The 25666-nt window shown below is 47.3% G+C and overlaps 1 protein-coding gene and 1 long non-coding RNA gene across 2 annotated transcripts in view; both read right to left on the bottom strand.

The window, feature by feature from the left end:
* Positions 1-25666, bottom strand: part of HUWE1 (HECT, UBA and WWE domain containing E3 ubiquitin protein ligase 1) — a 74078-nt gene that overhangs the window by 10988 nt on the left and 37424 nt on the right. Inside the window, exons 33-64 of the mRNA XM_081893586.1 lie at positions 24521-24673; positions 23371-23498; positions 22948-23029; positions 22506-22682; positions 22251-22410; positions 21802-22160; positions 21382-21577; positions 20940-21107; positions 20444-20589; positions 20009-20075; positions 19480-19694; positions 19057-19268; positions 18208-18390; positions 17713-17885; positions 17348-17496; positions 16842-16917; positions 16231-16329; positions 15798-15931; positions 15284-15455; positions 14606-14834; positions 14226-14404; positions 13626-13715; positions 13385-13536; positions 11373-11418; positions 10324-10602; positions 8804-9062; positions 8580-8713; positions 8257-8480; positions 7239-7527; positions 7039-7141; positions 5513-6053; positions 2524-3088 (exon numbers count right to left, since the gene is read on the bottom strand). Of these exons, the coding sequence (XP_081749712.1) occupies positions 2524-3088; positions 5513-6053; positions 7039-7141; positions 7239-7527; positions 8257-8480; positions 8580-8713; positions 8804-9062; positions 10324-10602; positions 11373-11418; positions 13385-13536; positions 13626-13715; positions 14226-14404; positions 14606-14834; positions 15284-15455; positions 15798-15931; positions 16231-16329; positions 16842-16917; positions 17348-17496; positions 17713-17885; positions 18208-18390; positions 19057-19268; positions 19480-19694; positions 20009-20075; positions 20444-20589; positions 20940-21107; positions 21382-21577; positions 21802-22160; positions 22251-22410; positions 22506-22682; positions 22948-23029; positions 23371-23498; positions 24521-24673 (6139 nt within the window). The remainder of the gene's footprint in view (positions 1-2523; positions 3089-5512; positions 6054-7038; positions 7142-7238; positions 7528-8256; positions 8481-8579; positions 8714-8803; positions 9063-10323; positions 10603-11372; positions 11419-13384; positions 13537-13625; positions 13716-14225; positions 14405-14605; positions 14835-15283; positions 15456-15797; positions 15932-16230; positions 16330-16841; positions 16918-17347; positions 17497-17712; positions 17886-18207; positions 18391-19056; positions 19269-19479; positions 19695-20008; positions 20076-20443; positions 20590-20939; positions 21108-21381; positions 21578-21801; positions 22161-22250; positions 22411-22505; positions 22683-22947; positions 23030-23370; positions 23499-24520; positions 24674-25666) is intronic.
* Positions 321-2503, bottom strand: LOC309360461. The gene is made up of 2 exons (XR_014164172.1): positions 1765-2503; positions 321-663 (listed from the first exon to the last, which is right to left on the bottom strand). It is a non-coding gene; the product is annotated as an uncharacterized lncRNA (long non-coding RNA).

Consider the following 25666-nt stretch of genomic DNA (forward strand, 5'->3'; position numbering starts at 1 on the left):
AATATCCTCCTTGATCAGGGCTGTGTTCATATATGTGATAAGTTTGCAAATACCAAGGTGGCAGTGGAAGCCACAGTGTACAGAACCATTCCTGCCTGTCCCCAGAGAAGGAAGAGACATGTAGTGGTGGCAGGTGACGCCCTATAAATGGGGACAGAGGCAGCAGTGTGCAGAAGAATGACTCATGCTTTCAGTTGTCTCTACACAAATGCACAGAATATGGGAAACAAGCAAGAAGAACTTGAGCTCTTAATACAGAATGGCAACTATAATCTAATAGACATTACTGAAACCTGGTGGGATGAGGCTCGTAATTGGAATGTAGAAATTGAGGGGTACAACCTGCTCAAAAGGAACAGATCAGTCAGGAAGGGAGGAGCAGCAGCACTGTATGTAAGGGATGTGCACACTTGTAAATGGAAACTGGAGCAAGCTCGTTTTCTCCTACTCTGGAGGGTAGGACCAAAACCACAGGAGTCAAGTTACAAGAAAGGAGATTCTGACTAAACATCAGGAAGAACATCCTGACAGTAAAAGCTGTTTGGCACAGAGTGGAACAGACTCCCATAGGAGGTGGTGGACTCTTTCCTTGGAGGTTTTTAAGCAGAGACTGGATAGTCACCTGTCATATATGATCTAATTAATATTCCTAAACTGCAGGGGCTTGGAGTAGATCAGTGTTTCCCAACCTTTTTTGGGCAAAGGCACACTTGTTTGATGAAAAAAATATCGAGGCACACCACCATTACAGCCCTGTGACGTCAGCGCGCAGCGTCACGCCGGGAGGGACGCACGAAAGTGTAACTTTCAATTTTTTCCCCTCCCCCTTGCCGGGGAACCTCCAAGCTTTGGGGGGTGGGGGGGGAGGAGGCAGCAAAGCGAGGGACTGAGGGACCCTAACCCTAACCCTCACCGATCACCCGGGAAAGCATGCGAACGAGGAGCCCCCGTGTCCTGCTCCCGGCAGCGGACAGCACAAAGCGAGGAGGCCTGGACAAGGCAGCACGCTCCCCGCTCTCGCTGCATCGGGGCTTTTCTCCTCCAGGCCGCTTTCGAAGTCCCCTTCTCCGCTCCCAAGAGCCGGAGCCGCTGCTTCCAGGCCCTGTCCGAGCCCCGACTTGTGGCCTCACTTCGAGGAGCGCCTGTTGCTGGGGACGGGGCTGCATCCCCCTCAGCCGCCGCCTCGCTTCCTTCCAGGAGACCCGACGGCTCCCCCTCTCCCGCTCGCCCTCCTGCGCCCGCAGCAGACCGAGACCTCCCAGCCCCCGCCCGGCTCGGCCCTACCTGGGCGCCTCCAAGCCCGGCCGGCTCCGCGTCGCGCTCCACGCCGGGCAGCTGCAGCAGGGGCTGCGCGGGGGCGCGTGGCGGCCCGGCTGAGCGTGCCCCGGAGAAGCCGCGCCGTCGCTCGCGAGTCCCTCCGAGAGCCCGCGGGACTGACTCCGGAGTCGCGAGGCGGCGCGTCGCCCAGGGAAGGGGCGGCTTCCCACAAGCACAACGACCGAAAAGAGCCCAGCAGAGCGCGCGCCCCAGAGGACTGGGGGGTCTGTAGGGCATCAGTGGCCCCCAGAATTCTGCCCGCCCCTCGCCCCATTTGATCCAGATTTACCCTCTGGGGAGAGCGAGCCCCGGCCCAGCAGGGGGCGCCCTCGCTCCGTCCTCCGGGAAGCAAACGCCCTCGCCCGCCTCCCTCCAGGCAACATCTCGCGGCACACCAGGCAACATCTCGCGGCACACTAGTGTGCCGCGGAACACCGGTTGGGAAACACTGGAGTAGATGACCCTTGGGATCCCTTCCAACTCTATAATTCTATGAATTCAGCGACAGCACAGATTCAACAGTGTGTGATATTAAGAGCTTGCCTTGTTGAGAATCCCAGCTCTCTATTTTGTTTCAAAAATCTTTTCCTCAGGGCTGCAATGATGGCTTGAAAGTGTGTGCAGCAATACCTACTGAAGTCTTAAAAGGTGGCTAAATAAGAGTTCTAGCAACTGAGACAAATATTTGGGGTCCTTCATATCTCCCTTCTCGTCTCCATGGTCACCAAAACACAGAATTATGAAAAATAAATTAAATTAATGCAAATACACACACAGTCGTACCTTGGAAGTCGAACAGAATCCATTCCAGAAGTCCATTCAACTTCCAAAACTTTCGGAAACCAAAGAGTAGCTTCTGATTGGCTGCAGGAAGCTCCTGAAGCCAATTGGAAGCCCCGTTGGACATTCAGCTTCCAAAAATAGTTCGAAAACCAGAAAAATCACTTCCAGGTTTGCAGCGTCTGGGAGCCAAAATGTCTGAGAACTAAGCTGTTTGAAAACCAAGGTACGACTGTACAGGTCACAGAGTCTGGATTGCCTGGATGTAGAAATTTACATATATTTTTCTCTTTAGACATGTCCTGCTCCACAACTCAAATGAAGAAAGAAAATGGAATGTGGGACAAGGAGAAGAAAAGTATCCTTTCCTCTTCTCGTCTCCGAGCACCCCTCCCCACAAAAAAAACCAATCAATAGAATACTTACTGGACACAGTGGTGGGGAGAGTAGATGACACAGTTACCAGGGCAGCACCAGAGGTGGCGATAGAAGCAGCAGTTGCGGCGGCAGCTGCAGCAGCTACAGCGGCGGCAGCAGCCAGGGCAGGGGCGGGAGCAGGTGCTGGGGTGGTAGTTGCAGTAGTAGCAGCAGCATGGTTGGCTACCCCCTCAGCCGTGGTCTTGTTCTCAGGCAGAGCAATGGAGATGAGTGACAGCAGGCGCAGCAGCTTCTCTGTCAGCAGGGAGCTCCGTCTGATCACTGGATGGGACAGCATGTTCATGAGCTGACCCAGAGGAGAGGCTTCTAGACTGTAGGGAGAGCTCTCTCCCTCAGAGCCAGCACTCACAGGCACAGATTTGATGGAGTTCTTGCCCTTGCGGCTTACGTTCATATTATCCAGTTTGACCAACAAGTCCCAGAAGTCAGTGGAGATGCCACTGGTGCCCATTTGACCTGGGCATGGGCTGCCCGATTGCTTGGTGCCCCTCTCCCGTTCACTTTCACAGGTGGTCTCTTTGGTCCGCTGCTGTGTGAAGTGGCTGGGGAACACCTGGAAGGGGGCACGGAGGAGAGAAGCAAGTCAAATCATGTTCTGGAATCCCTCATTGAAAAATGTGGCTTCCAGTTCTATAGGATTATTTATTACTCTGCCCACCGAATCAAGGTTCAACAACAGCACCCTCTCCAACCAGCATCCTTAAAAAACCCCAACCACACACCCCTCACCTTCCAAGTCTACTGGCACACCTGGCTCTAGATAAACCTGAACAGTTCCAAGTAGATGCTCTCTAGAAAATGCCTAGAGTACATAGATATATACCACACTGCCAGTCACAGCAAAGAACAAATTGTTCAGGAGCAGTTATGTCCTGGGAGAATAAGCTTAAATCACAGAGCAATGACCCCTAGAGCCTTGCTCAAGGAAGACAGTCTCCACTCTGTAATTGGAAGGTGTCCCACATGGAATATCTACCTTGCGGTCCATAAATAGTACAACTATGCCTTTGAGACAGCATTAACACAAGCCTCCAACAACAGTTTTTTGCCAAAGCCAGCACCTGGAATCTCTATAGCTTCCTTCAAATTAGCAGACAGTGAGAAAGGGGACCATGCAGAGCAGCACGGATGTGCCAGGCTCCTCAGGTTCCCAGTCAGCTTTTGGCTGACTGGCAACTATCTACAGAGCACCAAGTTTACTTCTCTCCCCATGTATGTTTGCCCTTACTCCAGGTACACTGGATGGTTTGGGGCAACTCATGCACATAACCTCAGGACCCAAGTAATTACTTATTCCCCATATTCAGAGCTAATAAGATAGTAACAAGGTATTAGTCTTCATACAGGAGGAGTTGGCCCCTCTGCCCACCAAAGGAGGATGAACCTTGCCTGAGAAACAAGCTGCCCCCCTTTGCCAGAAAGAAGTTGAGAGCTAAGCTCCTCTTTGTCGCCAGTTCTGGTCCGTTGCTTCATGGGACATACAGCAGATAATCAGAAGCATCTTCCCTGTTCCATGGGTCAGAAAAACTTCCCAGATTTACAAATGCTGATCCCACCATATCATCACAATGGGAAAAAAATAAGAGGTGGAGCTTTGACCAAGTTCTGCTACCCTGAAACTGGCAGGACTAGAAGTGGGGAGGGACCAAGCACAAAATTTAGTTACATTAGCACTGCCCCTGAGGCAGGTGTAAGGAGAAACCCACTCCTGAATAACCATCAACACAGAAGAATTGGAAAGGTTATTAAAAACTGCTCTGGAATCATTTTTTGACAAGATACTAAATTGTTTTAAATAAAAAAAATGTAATTATTATTATTTATTTTTTAAAGAAAACTTGCACTTTTAAATTCACAGGTTTTCAGGATGCTTCATGCTAACAAAAGTAGGGCCCATGCTGTGTTCACATGATTTAGCAAGTCACACATGAGCAGGGAGGTGCTGCAAGCCGTGGGCTCACGTGCTTCCCTGTCTTCCTTTCCTCCACTATCCAGAGGACCAACAGTTCTTACCCTCACACCAGTTTCCCTAAATCTTGGCTTGTCAGGGCATCCAGACCAGGGACTACTGTTTGTCCCAAATGCTGGTTAGTTCAAGCAAAACAGCTTGTTTTGAAACCAACCAGAGGTTGTGATAAACAATCCCTGGTGTGGATGACACAACAAGAAGAGAGAGAGAGAGGGAGAGACTAGGAGGAAAAGGCTGTTCTTCTTGACTGTGCAGGAAGATGGGGAAATACATAAGCAAGAGGCTAACAGCAGCTCCTTTCTCACTGATACTGCAAGTCTCACTGATAATGGTTTAGCATGATGTGCAAACTAGCCCACGGAGAAGAAGTTTCCATGGCTATTATTTACTAATCTCATTTATTCTGAACAGCAAAGGAACCAAGAAGTTAACTTGTCTAGCTCCTTTCTAGCACAACTGGATGTTTCCTGGTACAGAATATGCTACCAATGCCTGTCCATTATTTTCCTTAATCCCTGCACAGCAAGAGACCAGCTGATTAGCTGGCAGCAACTGCAGTGGAGAGAGGAACCAATTTCAAAACTTTTTAAAAACTTTTGTTAGCTGTTCTGAAGGTCTGTGGGTAGAAATGCAGCCCAGAAATACTAAAATAACTGCTCTCCCATTTTTTAAATGATGACCCCTACACCTTTTGCAGCAAATTTGCACTTATTTGTTTTAGGCATTTTTATACAATGGTGATTTTGTTAGCCACCTTGAACATGCTGATGGACAAACAGGATCTAAATCTACTAAATAACAACAACAATTACAGGGACCTTAACTGCCAGCTTGATCTCAGTTTGGAACTCACCCTAATATTTAGTCTAGAGAGCTACCTCCTTGTAATCTAAATCCTTAACTTTTTATCCTAAGCTACGCAGACCAAGAAGTTTCAGACTTTCATCAGAATGACAGAACGCCCATCGCATAAAAAAGAGCACCACTCTAGACAGCCCTTGTCTTCACCTTGGCAAGTTGGATGAGCGTGTCAAGTACATGGCGGCAGACCACAGGAGCAGCCTGGGGGTGAATATGAACAGTGGAACCGGCAGCAGCATGCTTCTCCGTGTGCTTACGCCCTCCTGCCCGCTGGATCTGGAATATGTTGGTTCGGCAACCCAAAGCAGCATCCATAGAGACGGAGAGCCAAGAAAGCTGCCCTGAGCTTTTGGATTCCATCTTGTGCAGAAGGTCGAGTGGCCGGCTGTCAGGGGCACAGGCCTTGGCTGCTCTTTTGCCTTTGTCGTCTGGTGCAGCAGTCCCCTTAGGTGTCTCTACACACAGTTCACTCTCACTGCTGCGCTGCAGGATAGAGAGCAGGCTCCGAATCACCCAGCTGCGTGTCTGTGCATGGTAGCAAAGGTTCCGCAGCACCCGATGTAGCCTGCTAGTGTTCAGCTTTGGCTCATCCACAAAAAGCAGTACCAGCAGGCAGGACAAGGCCTCATGGTCCAACAGAAGGCGTCCACGCAGGCGGAGCAGGCTGTCCACATTGCTGCCTGATGGCCTAGGAAACAAGAAGACAAATATCAGCACAGAGTCTACAATGGACTCTGAAAGCATCCAAGGTGAACAGCTCTCCCCTAGCAGTGTCTCATCTAAGTGAGGCTAGACAGTTTTTACCATGACATGCCTTGCAGCTGGTTCCTGTAAACCAGCACATCCTGCTGGCCTGGCAACTCTGCCCACTTGCTTTCAAGTTGATCCCTGATCAACTTTCAAGTTGATCCAGTGATCACAGAGCTCATCTTTCAGCTTACACAATGGAGCAGGGAGTGGTTTTTTCAATCTGAGAATTATTTATTAAACATTTTTCTACCCTTCCTCCCAAAGGAATCCATGGCAGCCCTGCAAGAACTAGGGGTTATTGGGAAGGATTGATAATTGGAAGAAGCAAGATAATACCCCTGGTTTCCAGACTTTAAGGTTAACCTTAGGCACTATACAATTTGGGAAAGTTTTTATATTTCTAGTTTCCTCAAGCATACCCAACTTAACTAATAAGTTACATTGGTTTTTCCCTAGGGATCCTAACCCTCATCTTATTCCCTCCAAAGAAACTGTGCTACCTTCCCCTATACGTCTAGTACAGTGTTAGAAACTGAGATATGAAAGCTAGGAGCTAAATGGCACCTTAAACTTAGCTTATGGGTGCAACAACAGAATGTCTAGGCACACTTTTTTAAATAACAAGAATACAAGGCTGAAAATGAATGAACTGCAGCTAAAATATTGTGTTCATTTTTCACATGGTCTAGTCCTTACCCTGCCCCCCCCCCCATATATTCTTAAGAGGGTCTCTTCTCCTGTCTTCAGAGAGTAGTTGGAAGTGAGGAGGCAGAAAAAGGTCCTCCTTTCCTTCCACTCTGCAGTTTTAATCTGAAATCTTAGGTGCAGTACTGCGCCCAGAGCTCAGAAACTGCTCACGCTAATGAAATTCCCTGTGCAAAATGTGCCTAGAACTATGGGAGTTTTGAACACTGATCTTGTACCTGCTGTGGCTGCTGCTACCACCCATCTGGAAGGTTCCTCCTCTTTGCACAGCCAAACGTGTATACTGGACACCTCTGTTTCCACTGAGTCGGCTTGTGAAGGCTGAGTTAGGGGAAAGAAAATAAGCAAAGCAATCAGATCAGGAGTCGAGACATACAGAACTAAAAACAGTAGTATGTCAGAAACAGATGTGCTTTACCTGGGCTACGCAAAATGGCAGACAAGGCAGAGGTGCTGGAGTGGCCAAAGAGACGCTCGTGCATGAGCTGGCGCTGGCGCGCTTCTTGTTCACGTCGCAGAGCCTGTGCTTCAGCAGCAATGTCAGGAGGCATGACTGCCAAAACACTGTCCTCCATATCCTCCAGCACACTGCGCCGCAGGTCTGATGGCAACGTCTGAATGAAAGTCACAGGGTCCATGGGAGTGTCTGAGCTTGTGCTCTGGGCCAGCTCCCGACGCTGCTGCTCTGCCCGTTGTTGTGCCAGCACCTGAGATGGGAGGGGGAAAGATAAAAACAACTTTTTGTTAAGCAAGAACAGAGCAAAAATAAAAGACCCAACCAATCTCTCTAAAATGACTCTCCTCCTTCAACCACAAATTGTTATCTCTCTTTCCTAGATGACGGGGATGTGGGACAGAAATTGGGTTCTGCGACCACATGATGGGTGGAACTCCACAGCTGGAAGCCCCTTTTAGGGTGTGAAGTCTTGGTCATTATTAATTTAGTTCTGGAAATTTCACTATATTTCAAAGAAATACATATTTCACTGAATTACATCCCCCTTATGTGGAATTTACCACAAGGCAATGAACTATGAATCATGCATGCAATAAGGTAAGCCAAACACATCCACACAAATAACTTGCATATCTTGTCCTTATGTGGCCTGCAATTTATAACTTAAGCGCAAAGAGGAGAAATGCAACTGCCCAGATTTTCCTGTAACTTGTAGTTGGCAGTCCAGTAGATTTGTATTTACACCTACTTTCCTATTTTGACTTCCTTTTTTATGTTTTGTTTGTATGTTACATGTTTTAAACAATACAATTCAAGAAATGGAAATTATTCTTTTTCAAAAAGAGGTCAGGAATCCTAAATTCAGAAAGTTTTGTTTTGTACAGTGCAGGGTCATAGGCTACATGAGTTTCCTTCAGATTTCATAGTTCTATTATACTTGTTCCTAAACTGTGTATTATCTTTAAAAGTGCCACCTTACCTCCTCTTGGATTGCTGGAGGCAGTGCAGCCAGGAACTCTGGACTGACTTCTGTCACACTAGGGTTTCCCACCACGGGCGGTGCTGGGGTAGCAGCAGTTGTGGTAGTCGGGGCCGTACGGGCAGGAGGCCGGATACCCAACTGGTTCTGTAGCACTTCACGCCGGATGTCATCAGGCAGAGCAGCCAGAAAAGATGGGTCTACACCTTCCGGAAGATTTATCCCTATGAAAAAGCATGTTAGAGGTAGCTGCTATCCCTACTAAGAAAAAAGGCATTGTCGTAGTATAGCTCCCTCTTTTTATCTCCTCTTCTAGTATTTACCTGCCAAGGGGTCTTCCTCCTCACTGCTGGTAGAAGGAAGGGGTTCTTCCAAGATGCCCCGAGAATCAGCACCGGAAATGGCCACCGCTGAATCTCTGGTGGAGGAGCTCTCAGAGGATGAGGCAGGTGGGGAGCTGAAGAGCAAGAAGTGACAGTATTAGCAAGTGCAGTGCTAATGCTAAAATTGGCATATCACCCCCTTGCACCTCATCGCTGCTCCTTACCCATCATCCACCTGCTGGCTGGGATCTGGCTGGCCCTCCCTGAGGGCCTGTGCATTGGAGCCCTGCTGGGCGGTGTCTGCCGTTGCTACAACAGTGGCTCCCCCTGCCTGGTCCACATTGCTAGGGCCACCAGCCTCTCCAACTCCTTCTTCGAGGTTGCAAGAGGCCAGGCTACTGGTATCCATGGGTGAGCCCTCCAGCTGGCTGCTGACTGCTGTCAAGGCATCAGAGTCTTCAGCCCTCTCTGGAGAAAGGGAAGCTGGTGGAAAAGGAAAGAAAGGACTGAGAGATAAGTCTGACAAATGTCTGTCAAACCTGAATTCTTTTCATCAGATTCAGCCCAGAACATGGAAAGGACAGAAACCTACCCATTGACCTCCTTCTGGCTTTTAGACACCCCTCCTAAGAAGTACTGATAGAAGCACTTCCTGAAAACCTGATACACTGGATTCAAATTCTGCTGCCTATTATGACAGGGCTCTGGTTCCAATTCAGCAAGGAAACTTCTTGTTTTGGCTGTGATATACCCTTCACCACCACCTACTATACAGTAACAGGCTTCAGAAATTGCCTGTGAAGACTGTCAAGGCAGAATACTGAGCTGAATTGATAGGTCTGATCCAGCACAGCATTTTTATTTTTAAAAATGAGAGATTCAAAATGTGAGTTTAAACCTCAATAAAAAGCTACTTAAAAACAAACAAACAAGCAAACATCCAGCCAAATTTTGAAAGCTAGGATCAAATCATCAGGTGGGTGAGCAGGCTTTTAGTTTCACTTTGCAAATTTTAGTTAATATGCAAATATATGCACTTTTTAAAAATTGTTTTTATTAAAAGATTTTCTTGGGTTACAAAAGTACACACAGCATTTCTGCTTTCCGTTCAGAGGACCCTTTCTACAGATCAGTTATACTTGATGTGAGACACTTATGTTATAGACAGTATATGGCATGGGGAGAAGAGAAGTGGGGAGAGTGTATGCGTAAGGTTTTCGTGTCAGCGTCACGTGGCCAGGTTCTCTCTCTAATCATTTATTAGTTTTCATTGGTGGCAAGAGAGGTTGGGGGCAGGGCATGGTTGGTTGCAGTGAGTTTTGTTTGTGTGTATGAGGTGGAGTTGTTGTTAGGGTCAAGTTAGCCATATTGATTTGTATGCTGCTGGTGGGTTCTTGTCTTGTTGGGCTGTGTATGTAATAAAGGGGAGCCACACTGGGGTGAAGGTGTCCTCTTTTATTTGCCCCTCTGTCAGTTTCAGTCTGTTGGCTAGCTGCTCTAGTAGGGCTGTTTCCCATATGGTTTGGTACCACTGGTTCATGTTCTCTCCAGTGCCTAGTTATGATGCTCCTGGCCGCTGAGTAGGTAGGTGGCTGATGAAAATATATGCACTTTAAAACTATTGCTGCCTTCTCCTGAACATGTGGAAGATGGTAGGAATCAGAGTATGTTTATGCACGTACAAGTGACACACAGCCAGAAAGGGGGTAACACCTGCAGCAGGGTGAAGCCTGGGGCCACTTACTGATGGTGGGAGCCGGTGAAAGCTCCATCTGTGTGGCCTCAGCATCAGTGCTTGGCCTCCCAGGGCCTGAGTCCTCCTGTTCCACCGGCATCAGCAACTGCCCAGAGCCCTGGGCATTGGACTGCCCCGCCAGCTCTGAAGGAAGCTCGCCTGCCCCTGTCACCTGCTGCTGTTGCTGTTGGGGGCTCTCCAGCGTGACCAGAGTCTGCTTGGGGCCAGCAGAGGCATCTTCAGCTGCAGCTGGGACTGCGGGATAGCCATCAGGATGGGCAGCACCATCTGGGAGCCAAGAGAGGGAGGGAGGCTGTCTTAAAACCCAGACCACTGAGCAGCAGCAGGATTTCAAGCAGGGAATTGGCTTCACCCTGCACCCTCAAGGTTAGTTCAAAAGCTGGGCACATCAAACACCCACCCCAGTCCTGGGTACTTCACTCCTCCCAGGGAAAGTAGTAAGTTGTATAGTTATCTCTGATTTGGGGCACAAATCCCTACCCCACAACAATACAACTTACTACCTCACCCCAGCAAGAGCAACGTCACAAAGCCTCAGCGTCAGGCAACTGGTTCTTCCCCTATCTGAACAGCCAGTTTTTAAAAAATCCTGCAAAATCTTTTCACATAGATCTGAGGAGAACACTCATGCAGATGATCCTCTCCCCAAGCCACAGCAAGATCCAGGGAATCCTGCCTACAAGATCTAATGACACACTATCCCACTATAACCCCCATCCCCAAATTTCTGTCCACATCTAGGGATGGAACCAAGGAACTCAGGGGCTTTGGTTCCACATTTCATTCCTGAGCCCATGTTCTTTCCTCCTGAGCTAGGCGTGGTTTCTCAGTGGCTTCTCTCTTCTTCAGTGCTGGCACGGCGAGTTGCGAGTCCTCATAGGAAAGACAGTAGATTGTATAGTTATCTCCAAGACCGGGTGTGACCCTAAAACTATACAATCTACTACCTCATCCCAGGGGGCCCAGGAACAGCATCTGCTTCAGCTGAGCTGAGGGAAGAAGACACAATACAGACATAGAGTAAGGGAACAAATTACCTGGAAGGTTCTGCTCAGCAGAGCTGTTTGACTGGGGTAAGGCTCCCTGCAGAGGGGGGAAAAAAAGTAGGTGAAGATTCATCTGATTAAAATTCATCGGGACAGGAAACTGCCTATGTAGCTTCTGACACCCAGGACAAGGAAAGGAGGCAGAAGTTTCAGGTCACAGCTGTACCTTTCTTCTACAGTGGTACCTCTGGTTACAAACTTAATTCGTTCTGGAGGTCCGTTCTTAACCCGAAACCATTCTTAACCTGAGGCGCGCTTTTGCTAATAGGGCCTCCCGCTGCCGCCGCGCCACCAGTGTGTGACTTCTGCTCACATCCCGGGGCAAAGTTTGCTACCAGGAGCACCTACTTCCGGGTTAGCAGAGCTCGTTACATGAAGCGTTCGTAAGGAGGATGGTACGTAACCTGAATGCCTTTTGCTACAACAGCTCTGCCCGATTTTCATCTAGTCCAGTGAGGCAAATCTATCAAAATGTTCTCTTCTACATAGAAGCAAGCATTCTAAATACTGCTGGAAAATGTGTTGATAAGTTTTCCTTTCTGTAATTGGTTGACAAAGATATCCGGCTTTTATAGACTATATACAGAAAAATGTCAAGATATTCTATTCCCTCAGATCCAAAAACAATCTTGCTAAACTGTCTTAGATTTCCTTCTCCTTAGTTTAGATTTAACAGCTAAATTCTTTATTGAAAGAGTAAGAGAATGACCACTTTCTCTTCTGCAAATGTTTGGAACAATGGCTAAAGATACCAATCCAATAGAATTATATCAATGAGCAAACTTCATGACAATATCCTCATAGCATTGACAGGCAGAGATATGAAGAAACACATTAAAGTGTGTCCATCCCTGTCTCTGCTAACTATTATAGGTATGACTGTTACCATATTCCACTTACTGCTGGTGTCTCTATTCTTGATAACAGAGTTTCTTTTGTTCCTGTAACAGTGTGGGGGTGGGGTGTTTTTAAAAAGAACAGGTGTAAGACCTGGCTCTAGGAAAGGAATGTGATGACTTTCCTTCTTACAAAGAGCTACAGTGGACGCTCATGTTGTGAATGTGATCCATGTGGGAGGGACGTTCACAACCTGCAGCATTCGCAACATGCAGCGCCGCGTCTGTGCGGGTCGCGATTTGGTGCTTCTGTGCATGCATGAGCGACGAAACCCGGAAGTAACCTGTTCTGGTCCTTTTGGGTTTGGCGCAGTGCGCGACCCGAAAATGCGCAACCTGAAGCGTCTGTAACCCAAGGTATGACTGTACTAAGAAAGATCAGCTCTCAGTTTAGTGTCTGAGTTTCTGCTTGCCTTCCTGATGGGAAAGAAAGGAACAGAGGTTTATTCTCTGATTTCATCTCTGTCTGCCATGTGCAAAAGAGCACACAGACATGTGGAATTATATACTGAAATGACAGCAGGGGTTTCTATTTTGTGTTTTCCCTTATATACCTAAGTGAATGAAGATCCCCAACTTTATTTTAAGGTGGCCCACTTGCCACAATTTAAAGTTTACCAAAAAACAGTTCACATCTTTGCTCTGGAGCAGAACAGATTTGCTGTCTTATCAAGCTACCAAGACCTAAACACGTCTGCTGGCATTTTCATTCCAAATTCTAGGTACTCTGCTTCTCATTTACAACCCAGTTGCATATATTCAAGGTGATATTCAACTGATTCGCCCTACTGATGCAAGCATTACCACGTTCCCTGCTTGCAGCCCATGCCCTCCCTGAAACTTCTCCGGAGGATTTGGGGAAACACCCCTAGAACAGATTTAGGGATGCACAGGAGGAGAGTGTTCCATTGTGCAAGCAGAAAGCCTTGCGCTAATTTAACAATTGCCTTAGTTCTACAATGAATACAACTCTTAGTCCTGTCCCCACACCTGTCACAATGCAGCTTCCTTAATGAAAACCATACCAGATGAAATCAGTCCTGCTGAAAGTTTGCCATTTAACAAGCTTTTTAAAAAGGTCACAGATGTTCAAGTTGGGCTTCTAACCTGGGCATTTTGCTCTTTGTCTTCTGCCTCCTTGGCCTTGTCTGCAACTTTGGCCTCCTCCTCAGCCAGCTGTTTGCGCCTCTTCTCTCTACGCTCCTCTAGCTCCTCATCTCTCAATGCCTCCAGGTGGTTGATAATGGGAACTTTGACCACTGGATGGAGAAAAAGCACCAGATTAAATAGAGCCAAACAGAGAAGGGCCTGCATTGGCTGAAGCAAGGAAAGTTACTTGTTAGCTCACCTGACACACAGTCATGCATGCTTTCTGCATCTAGTACTTTGCATTCTTCTGTCCAGCGTGTCAGGGCAGTAGGGATGCTTGACAAGGTTCCTATAGAAGGAAAAGTGGAGGACATATTACTGATAAGCCAATCCATACAACAGCTCACCAACACCCTCAAGACCCACAGCTGTGCCGTTGGCCAGCCATTCTCCACATCTGCCTAACAGCTGAAAACGTGAACTGACTCCATTGATAAAGATGTTTGAATTGATGCACAATGGTATAAAAATGTTGTAGGCACCTGACTGCTAATTCACAAAAGGTTCTTTTGCAGTCTCCTAAGCATCCCTCAAATTTTTCCATTTGATTTTTTTAAAAAAGAAAAAATGAAATTTCAAAAAAGTGTTACTGACCAACCACTCCCAAAAAGTCCTGCTTTGGAAGGTAGCCTTGAGAACTTTAGTTCTCATTGCACCCATATTTACACTTTGGCTCCCTGAGGGCTGACCATAGGGTTGATGTGGCCCCCAAAGGTTCAGCCATTCCCACTGTAGAGTTTCAATCTATTGGTCCTTTTGATTTTACCTACAAATCTAGTAAACAGTCTTAAGGACTTGCCTGCCTGGCTGGTGGCTGTGCTCTGGTCATGGAAGAAGTCATCCAGCAACTCATCATCTGAGCGAGCGATTATGTGCACGTCGTCATTGCCTACTAGAAGGCGAGCTCGACCTCTGCTTTGTAGTGGGAGGCTACTGCTTAGTTGAAGAATATCTGCAGCTGCTGAAGGGCCCAACAACCTAAAGAAGACATTAAGGGAACACTTGTTTTCCTACACAGAGATACAGTGACTTCTAAAAGAGTCCCCCAGTTCTCAGAACAAGATTATGGGAACACTGGGGCAAACCAAACTGCGTTGGGATGTTGCCAGAACAATTCACTGTTCTGTATTCTACAGCTTTTGACAAAATGTGATACTCCTCCACTCCCTCAAGTCTCACCTCTGCAGGATCAGAGGTGGGTTGGGCTGGCGGGTGCCAGGGTAATGAACATGGATGGTATGGCCAGTGTTTGCTGTCAGCTGCCGAAGGGTCCTCTGGCTGCGGCCAATGCCTTGCGCCAATCGCGTCGTGGAGGAGCCACTACCCAAAGTCAAGGAGCTATGGTCTGCATGCCGTACCATGAGTGGATGAGTGGCAGGAATATTGCCAGGTGATGGAGGAATATCCGCTGGGAATAGAAATAGGCAAAGTTAGCAAGCCAAGATGGGGCTTTGAAGACATACAAATATAATTTCCCTGGAGACAAGAACTAGCCTGAAATAGGGTCAACAAAGCCATAATTACAAAGCCTCCCAAATTTCAGAGCAACATTTTGGAGCTAGAAAACAGATCATGTGCTAGAACACAGCACTGATCATGGATAAGGCAGGAAACGGAACTGAGATGAAGCTGAATGTGGCCAAAGCCTGGTTGCCTGCTCCTGCCTGTTCTGGGCAGTGGGAGGAGACAACCCATTATGTGGATGCTTCCGTCCCACTGGACAGAGAATGCTATTCCATTTCAAATAAAATCCCAGCTCCCTAGTCCATAGGATGTGGGGGAAAGCTTAGCATCCTGGCTCCCAGCCCCCCCAGAATCAGCCATGTCCTGTGGCTTTCCAGTTTTTAGAGTTCTTACTGGCGCTGGAGAACATGTTGTCAAACTCAATGATGAGGTCATCTTCACGGTCAAAGCGCTCAAAACGCACCAGTGGGGAGGCATTCATATCAGGGTAGTCTTCATCTAACTCCATCTCGGAGCCATCATCGTCATCTTCCTCCTCTTCGCCTTCCTCACCTTCTTCATCATCCTGGAGGGAAAGTTATCACCAAACACAAGGCTAAGCAAATGCCGGCTAGAATATGGCACCCTGAATACCAGTCTTCATACCTCCTCACTCCAACTTTAATCACTCTTCCTTTACCTGGAACCACAGACTGAATCAATGAAATTTTTGGCTCTCACTATAAAATATTCTAGATCTAAAACCTAGCTCCCATTAGCTCCCCAATAAAAACCTATTACATGCTGTCCTCAATTGTGACCACCCTTTCCCTGTTATTTTTGACATCTGCCCCACAGCCTCCTATGTTAAGATCATAAAGCATCCACTGGAAAGACTTCTGCACTGCCTTTCCTTCAATGCCCTTACCTGGTCATCTTCATCCTCCTCCTCCTCTTCTTCCTCTTCATCCTGACTATCATCTTCATCCTCATTGCTGCCACTGCTGTCTTCCTCCTGTGTGTGCTCCTCTTCATCTTCAGGATCCAGAATATTCATAGAATCTAGAGAAGATTAGAGAGTGTAGCTATGGTGAATTGGCCCCTGCAGGTTAAGCAAAGATTCTTCCAGTTACCTTTCTGGCAAGTTCTATCTTCAAACTCCTTTTGCCAGACAAGCAAAACCTCACAAAGCCAGATCTCAGGAACCTCCCCCTCCTCCTGCTTCTCTTACGAGAGCGCAAGCCTATAACAACCCTTCTGCATCATGCTAGTTCACCCTTCTCTTGCACTTACCCCCCTCCCCCTCCAGGGACTATAGGCACTTCTACTGATTCCATGTAACATCGTAGGCAATGCCTCACCTTCCCTGTTGGCCTGTAATGTGGAAGCCTGGCTGAGATTGGACGGTGCCTCATCCATCAACACATCCTCCTGAGACTCATCCTCTCCACTTCGGCCCACTGAAGGACATAAAGGAAGTGTATAGGGCTTAGCAAAGTTATGAGCAGACAACCCTCTCCCTTTAGAGGACCTTCTGGGCAGTCCCTAAACTTGATGGCCATTTATCTTTGAGTGCCCGTTATGGTCCTGATGTGATGCTGCTTTCCATATACAGATGGCGATTTTCTTGGCAGATATAAAGCTACCATGTCAAGCCTCTTGCCTCTCAGAAGTCACCCCACCCACCAAGAATTGTATAGGAATAGATTATCTCTATAATGGGCGAAAAAGCAACACAGACATATGTCTGATACAGCACCCATGCTGTGTGATAAAGAAGAGCTGCAGGGAGGAGGAAGAGAGAAGAACAGTAGATGATCTCTACCTGGAGTGGTCTTATGAGGTAGGATTCTCTACAGCAAAGCAAAAAATGCATTTGGTTCCCTCAGAGGCCACACAGAGGGGGAAAGGCAGAGAGTCCAGAGATCCTGAAGGAAAGTTATGAGGCAAAGTGTTGGGGCTTTGTACTCACCTATTATTGTACTATTCCCTGAGCCACCATCCTGCTCTAAAAGCTCATCGATCAGGTCCTCTAGCTCATTTTCCACCTAGAAGATGGTAAAGACAAACACACTGGTGATCTCCAGTTCTTTACAATCAAGTCTCAAAACCGTAAAACAAACTGCATCACCCTGACTTCTGAAACAGGTCTGATTTGTGCTCTACCCAAGTCAAATGCTATATACGACAGGTAGCCCAGCCTTAGGTATCACAATCTAAATTAAGCAAGCAAAGGGTCATTTCAGTTTGTGCAGCTATCCAGATTGTACTCATTAATCTCAGAGCAAAGATGTGGTCAACAAAAGTCTTCATTTACACACTCCTCTGCATATAGCCCTAAATAAAATGCAACTTTAAGCAACACAAGCAGGAATGGAAGCGATCCCAGCTATATGTCACCAACATCCCATGCCTTAAAACCTGTGGCCACCTCCTGCATGCAATACAGGCAGGGTCCCTACAAGCCACCATCAATACCTGCATCTCCTGCGTGCTCAGCACCTCAGGCTGTCCAGCAATCACCACGGCATCACTCTCCGTTTCACCATCCATGATGTCACCATCTGTCACTTCTGCTTGGGCAACATCATGGTCCTCCTCCGGGGCCTCTGCTTCCCCGCTCTCCCCTGTAAGTCAAGGTCTCAATATTACCCTCTCAAGTCATCCTTGAATTAGCTTAAGTGGCAGACAGACTAATGGAGGCTCATAATGGAAGTCAGAAAAATTCCAGGCCAAGGAAAGGAGGGGATGGCAGGTGTGGATCTTATTGTGGAAGAGGTTGATGAAAAATCACAGAGAAGAGGTACATGACCCATAAACAATGGATGCTGAGGATGGCATACCTGCATCTTGTTGGCCACTGTTGGCATCTTGTGCTGCTCCCTGAGCATCCTGCTCCGCCTTGCTCTTGCTCGAGGCACTTTTGCTACCGAAGAGACTACTGGGCTGATTGACAATTCGTGATAACGTTTCCAAGGGTTTCAGGGCTGCATTTACTGTGTTGGCCATGTTGGGACTTGGAGGAAAAACACATGCCAATATGAGTTTCCAGACTGTGAACAAAGGTCTTAATAGCAAAGCTAACCTTAGCTGGGGTAGAACGAAGAGAAATCTCTAGTGGGAAGATGTCATGATTCTGCCTGCTCTCTCAATATGCCAATTCAATTATGTTCTAGAGATAGGAAAAAAAACTTTCTAAGGCCAAATCTTAATGGAAGGGATTGTATCTGTCTTCTACATTTAGTCTTGTACTTGTCCCCTACACCAACTGTTCAACATCATCCCTGATCATGAAGGAGGCTCCGCTCCATCTCCTTGCGGTTAAATAAGTCACATACCTGGACAGATCAAGGCTGTGAGGCACCCTGGCCAGGTCATTGACCAACCCCTTCTTGAGGAAGAGGCGGATGATGTTGTTCATGCCATTATGCTGGGTCTTTGCTGTGGCATTGCTGTAGAAGCTAGAGGTGGATGGGCATGATTCCATAATGGTGCTGATGATGCACATGACAGCTTGCAGCCTAGAGAGTGTCAAAGCGGAAAGTGACATTTCTTTGCTTCCAGAACAGTGTCATGCTTAGCAAATCCTGCAATACCCTGCCCCAATCCCTGTAACAGGAAGGATCTATTTTCCTGCAGCAAGTATTCTACTTTAGTAAAGTGACAGAGAACCTCCAGATATTCTATAGCTCCCATCCCCCCTGCCATTAGCCATGCTGGCTGGGACCGATGGAAGCTTGTGTTCAACAACTTTTGGCAGGCCGGAAGTTCCCCATTCCTGATTTACGAAATACTGTACCTGAAAATTTTATACAGTCGTACCTTGGCTCCTGAATGCCTTGGTAATTGGACATTTTGGCTCCCGAACGCCACAAACCCGGAAGTGAGTGTTCTGGTTTGCTAACATTATTTGGAACCCGAACGTCCAACGTGGCTTCCGATTGGCCGCAGGAGCTTCCTACAGCCAATCAGAAGCCATGCAATGGTTTCTGAACGTTTTGGAAGTTGAATGGACTTCCAGAACGGTTTCCGTTCAACTTCCAAGATACGACGGTACTACTAAAAAGAAACATGATTTAGTCAAGACCTTTGCTGGGGTGCAAAGCTACAGGAACCTATTACAGGAGAGTTGTAATACAACATCCTCTTCTCAAGTGCTAATCAATCCTCAACATCTTCCAGCTCACCTGGCATGCTTTTCAGTACTCTCTGTCATGGCCAGTGCCCGACCCAGGGCTGCCTTCACCTCATTCACCAGGGCCACCTGGGCATCTGTGCCACTACCTGCTGCAGCCAAGCTGGCTAGGAAGAGGCGCGCCAAGGCTGGTGTATCTTTGTCTTCTGCATTCTGGGTGTGAGGGAGCAAATGGTCCAGCACAAAGGCCAACACACTACAGTCCTGAAAAGACAAAATGAAAGATAGTAGCGAGAGCAGGCCAGGGTGGCCTAGTCATCTTCTTTCATCAGCAACTCCTCCTCCCAAGCAGTCTACCCAAACTCACTCCTCTTCTCTGGAACCTAGCAGTGCTGGCCCCAAGTCTTATTTTGCATTTACCCCACTCCTAATCCACAGTTCCTTAGGTCTGTTTTGTTCTTCCAGGGCTTCTCACCTCCTTTATCAGCTCAGACTGGCCCACAGTATAGTTGTAGTTGGCAATTAAGGTGGCAATGCCAACATATGAGCGCACAAGCTCTGCCAGCAGCCTCAAGATGGTGGATGTAGGCATAAGTGGCTTGCTTCCCTTAGCCTTCTGCTTGTTCTCCTCTGCTGCTTTATCACCCTCCTTATCCTTCTTGTTTTCTCTTGATTCTTCAGGAGTGGAGGCTGTAGGACACAAGGGAAAAGGAAAACCAGTGAAAGAACTGCTCCCTGCCTCCCCACACCCCACCCCACCAAGTTTCAGGAGAGACATGGTTCCAGTATGGCAGATGGGGTTTGATCTCACTTTCAGGAAAAAGACTGAGCAGGCCCCATCTTTACAACTAAGTGAAATGAGACTGGCGTCCCAACACTTGAAGTGATTGAGCAGGGGGATGTCATTCTGGGTCTGTTTTAATCAGGGACTAGTATTTCCAATTGCAGGATAGCTTCAAGGGAGATCCCCGGAGAGGCATTAAGACAACAAAGGTAAGACTTACCATCTCCTTGGGGAGTTCCAGACTGGGGAGTCTCAGCAGCTGCACTATCAGCAGCAAAAACCTGAGCCTAGAGAAGAAGAACAAAGGCAATGAACAAAATGGTGCTGAATGGCCTAAAGTCCACCAACAGAGTTCCACACATGCCAAGGCACTACAGTTTTCACTGCCACCTGCTACTTTGGAGCAACAGAGAGGTGGAATACACAGAGGTCTCAAACTGTAAGAAACCAGAGGAGCAGTCAACATCTAAACAATGCTTCAGATACAGTCCACAACCCCCAACGACTGAAAACCTCAAAAAGCAAAAGGAAATAAAAGAGCCAAAAATTAGATGATATGGGATTTATGATACTGCTGCAGAAAAAATGGCTTAATGATTTTGACAGCTGATAGATGTTACTGTGGAGTTTGGGTTTTTGCTTCTGGCAGACTCACATTGATGCCAAAGCCGGTCTGAGAGTCAAAGTCACTGCCCTGGCGGGTTAGAGAGCGATACTGCTGGTACATATCGTCTCCAATTTCTTGCAGGATCTGGCTCATCTCCTGGTTAGTACTGCTTGCCTTGGGTTCAGACTTGTCTGCTGGAGAGGGGAAATGAAACCATGACCACCATTGACAATGTCTCTTCAGAGAGCCGTTATACATATATACATGGCAAATTCAAAGTGTTTATTTCAAGAAGCTGGTGTGGTGTGTATCTTACACCCAATTCCATGATCTGAAGACTTGCTGAAAGAAAAGCACTTTGTTATTACTAGTCTTTTGGGGATGGGAAGTGAAATGGATAATACTGGGTTCCAGCTTTAATAAAAAGGACTGATCAGAAGGGAGCTTCTGTTCAGGCAACATGAAGTCCTCCTCAACAGAACGAGGCCCTTGGTTCCCCCATGCATAGAAATTCCCACCCACCCTGTCCCAGGCAGTCATGTACCTTCATCAGGGGCATGGTAGGCAGCCAGAGCATTCAGCATGTCATAGATCACCTCCTTGATAGTGTCAGGTATGACAGGCAGCGGTGAGGGCTTTACTGGAGTGGTTTTTACCAGCTGCACAGCGTTGGGGCCCTTGATCCGCAGGTTCTCGAATTCGTCATCAGAGGCTTGGGGAGCAAAAGGAGAAATAATAAAAAAAACTAGAGCAGCCAACACTGGTAAAGGAACCTGGGACTTAAGGAGGGAAGGGGCTTAGTTCTTTGCGATTTTTCCAGCTGCTTTTTATTTTGGCACCAAGATTACTATAGGATTCATACTTCTCTTCTATCCCTGACCCAGATCTCCTTCTACCTCAAATTATGAAGAAGTTCCATGTGCAAATGGGCACACAGCATTAGCGCAGACACTGTAGGAAAACCAGCAGGGTTTTGAATTACTTACCAGTTCCAGAGCCACGGGGAGCAGGCAGGGCAATGCGAATGCAGCCATTGGCCACCTCAGTGAAGATCTCTGGGTTGCGGCAAGCAGCTGGGCCCAGCACTCGCAAAATGTAGTTGATCTCCCGAGAGCCCAAACTGCCTGACACAACACCTGAAGTTGTGCTGCCTGCTCCACTGGTGGCTGCTGAGCGCACAACCTGAAACAGACAAAAAGAGAAATGTGTGTTCATACTGGCAATTGAAAAAGCCAGTTCTACTGGACAAGTCAATGGGTATTTCAGGAAGCCTGAGTAATTACTGAAGCAGCAAAACTTTCCATATGCTGTCTGAGCTGAGTCAAGTCTCCTCTTTAGTGTGCAAGACCTATACAGAAGAAAGCTTCTACCTTCTCTATGGTGAAGTCAGCAGAAGCAAGCCATACCTTCTCCATGGTGTGATGGAGTGTGCAGGGATCCTCAATTATGTGTCGGAAAAGAAGGGTGACAAGAGGCGTGAAGCCGTTGAAGCCAGAGCTCTGCGTGAGACCCAGGATCATGCGTGTGCTCTTGAGCTCTGCAAACATCATGGCGTATTTGTGGTGGCGGGTGAGGCGCAGACAGAGGCGCAACGTGGCGTGTAGTGTGTCCGGTTCCACAGGAACACCCAACATGCTGACACAGGCACGGATCAACACGGTAACCATTTCCTCTGTCAGGCCCTGGATGAGGATCTCTGATGGTTTGGCCTCTTCTGAAGGTGCTTCCTTCTCCAGGGTGAGGCTCTCAGTAGAAGCAGGGCTATCTGATGAGGGAAGATAAAATAGGTCTGAGGTTACAAGTTCCAGTCTCCTACTCTATAGGAAACCCAGTGATGAGACTACATATTCAGTACCATTTGCTTTCTCCTCCTTTGGCTTGCTTTCAACCTCCTTGCCTTCCTCCAAGGTTCTCTCCAGCTCTTGTCCATTGCCCTCTTTCATACTCTTACTGAGCCGGGGCACCCTGAGCAAGGTCAACATTACTGGACGCCTGTTCCCAGTTTCTTCATTCACCTGATTAAGGAAACAAGAGGGAGGTTAAGACTACCATACTCCATGTGCCCAACGACCTCAGAGAACACCCATGACAACATTCCCAATGCCTATACCTGCACCATTGTAGTGAATTGCACAGTATAGCGCCGGCGGCCAGCAGTGAAACGAACACTGGTCTCTCCTGCTTTCCACGCTGTGTCGATGGTGCTGTTGTTGCTTGCACTATAGCTACACCAACGGCCTGAGCGATCGTCAAACCAGCGCCAGTTGTTGCCATTGGCTTGGAGGTACTGGAGAGAAAGAAGACAGATTCTTAGCATTTGCAGACCTACACTGCAGTTCTCTCCATGTCTACTCAGAATTGAGATCCATAAAGTTCAATGGAACTTGCTCCCAGTTCTAATAAAAGATTGCAGCCTGGTTGTATCAGGGCGTATTGCAAATGCCACAGCTTATTTGCCGTGCACACTCACAATTCCACAGTGGCCAGGATCCTTTCTCCCAGTCCCCTTCGTAATAGCTTGCATTTCCCACACCACCACCCTGAGCTCATACCTTGTTCATCTGGGCCCTCCTCTTGGAGGAGATAGCTGTCTTCTCATAGAAGTCAATCAGCAACAGCACTGGGGTGATCCACCTGTGGGAGGCAAGTTAATTACATCAGCTAAGGCATCCAACAAAATATATTGCATGGGTTCCTAAGCCAAGATACTGCAGCCATTTTTGGGACTAAAACCCTGCCAAGAAAACAGTAGCAAGACCTTCTGGACTCAAGGAGGGAGGTAAACCCAATTTCATTCCAGGTTAGTAACTGCATCCAGCATTATTAAACCATTATGTATTTCATTAGGTACAAATACAAAACTGGTAGCTTCTCCAGAAAGACCAGAAGCAAAACCCCGGTAATGTATATCAAAGTGTGGGTAAGCCTGGCTTGGGGCTTTCCAGCTCCACGCTATATCCTGTTTTGTTGCTTACTTTGGTGTCTGCACTTCCTTTTGCTCCTTGGCAGCTTGCAGGCAGGGCTGCACCACTTCTAGCAGTTTGATCAGAACGTTGAGGATGCCGCTAGATTCTACAACACGAGCACATGGCAACTTAAGCTCCTGCAGGGAAACAAAGGTAAAGAGGTTGGCAACCATGCAGCAGACAGGACTAATTGGAGCACAAACTGACCATTACGTTCAAAGTTCTAAGTGTTATCATCACTTCAGAGCCAAGTGAAGGGGAGTGTGAGGCATTTTCTTTTCAAGTGCATGCTCTATTGTACAGGTCCTCAGCGTAGTTCACATCAACCTCTTTATCAACCTCTTTATCCAAAGTTTATTGACGTGTTTTTTGATATACTGTAAGCTGCCCACACTGGCTGGGGAACCCCAGCCAGATGGGTAGGGTGGTAATAAGAATAATAAGAATAGTTGATGATGATGATTGAATGAAAAGCACAACTGTCCTGTAAAAAATTACCCCATCCCACACAACTGTATGCTGTAATACAGCATTCCTCAACCAGGTGCCCTCCAGATGTTAGCAACAGCTCCCATCAGTGCCAGCAAGAATTTGGAAGGCATCAGGTTGGGGAAGGCTGGCCTAGTAGAATGCAATCTGTAGCTGTGTTCACCAAAGTTATTTGAATTTGAGTATTCTGTGGTTGTGTGTGTGTGTGTGTGTGTGTGTGTGTGTGTGTGTGTAGTATCCTTGAAAAAAGGAATATTTCAGTGTCAAATATGAAATACGAATATGTTAATGTTATATAACACATACAGACACTGCTTAACATATAGATGCAGTTACAATGGAAAACCCTAAATGACAAAGTATCATGAACTAGAGTGATCACATCCACTCTCTCTATCAAATAATTACATTCCGTATGCTCTATATCCTGGACTTTGTGAGAAGTGAGAAACATCTAGTGATTAAAGCAATGAAACAGCAAGAGAGGGCTATGAGATAAACACTATATGTAAAGAGCAATCCAAATTCTATAGGAAAACATGATAACCATCACCTCAAAGGCTTGAAAGTCCAGTCCTGACCCTCCAACCCCACCCCAGGTAAAAGTTGAACAAAGACATGGGTAACTGGTGGGGGTGGGTACGTCTCCTTTCCCTTTCCTTGGACTCACCTCAAAGAGTAAAGTTAACAGCAGGATGCGTGTGGCCAGGTTGGAGGCCTGTGGCAGGGTAGCCATCTGGCTGATCCACTCTGAGACAGTCTTGGTGTCGCTAGTGGTGAGGGGCAGAGCTGCTTTTATGAGGACATCAGCAGCTTCCCACACCTGCCAAAGAAAGGGCATGTTATGAATAGAGTGGATTATCAGCAAGATAGCCTTTCTTGGACACTAGTCTTAATCCATTACAGAACATCCAGAACACAATGGCACTAAGGTATTTGCTCAGAAGGCTATGCTGCTAGGCCCTACAGGCATCTGGTGGCAACAGGAAGTTAACTGTTCTAAAATTTAGACCTAAGCATATCAAACACTGACCTCTATGAATTCTACCTGGAGACATGAACTTGTTAATTTGTTATATCTTGGGTTCCACATTATCTCCCCGCTGCCCCCCAGCTACTTAAACAGAGTTTTCCCCACTGAGATAAATGCTTATGTTTCAAGAGAGACATATAGCATATATATTCAGGTATCCCCCCACTTATGTGTGTTCAATTCATGTGTGACCGCGCATATGCATGGCTCCAGAAACCTGGAAGTGGGGGGAGATACCTGATGACCCTCAGCAAAGCCCTGCTGCGCCTCTATCTCGTGAGGAGACCCGCACTGAAGGGGACATCTTTCAAACTCAGGGGATGGTCTCTTCGTGAGCCAGAGGCGTAACAGGGCTTTGCTGAGACTCCCAGCTAACAGCTGATGTGTGTCAAAGCGGTTGCTGCTGCGCCTTCCTGAGCATCGGACAGAAAGCCCTGCTTTGCCTCCGGCTCACGTGAACAAGTGGCAGCGGGTCTTCGTGACCAGCTCAGCTGATGCATAGGGAAGAAACTTCTTCCACACACATCAGCGGGGCTTTGTTGAGCTGACAGGCAACTCCCCATTTTATGCAATTTCAGTGATACGTGCAGAAATTCGGAATGTAACCGGTACGTAAATGAGGAGTCGCCTGTATCATTACACCTGAGTTACCCATGTGTGTACACATCTACCTCAAAGCCTCTGTGGCCAACTGAGCTTTCTGTTTTATACACAAAGAGGAAAACATCCAGTTTTCAATTGGGTTCTTGATTTTTCCTAATGTATTGTACATTAAGCAGTCCT

This window comes from Podarcis melisellensis (genome assembly GCF_964234715.1).
Source record: "Podarcis melisellensis genome assembly, chromosome: 17".
Classification (NCBI taxonomy): Eukaryota; Metazoa; Chordata; class Lepidosauria; order Squamata; family Lacertidae; genus Podarcis; species Podarcis melisellensis.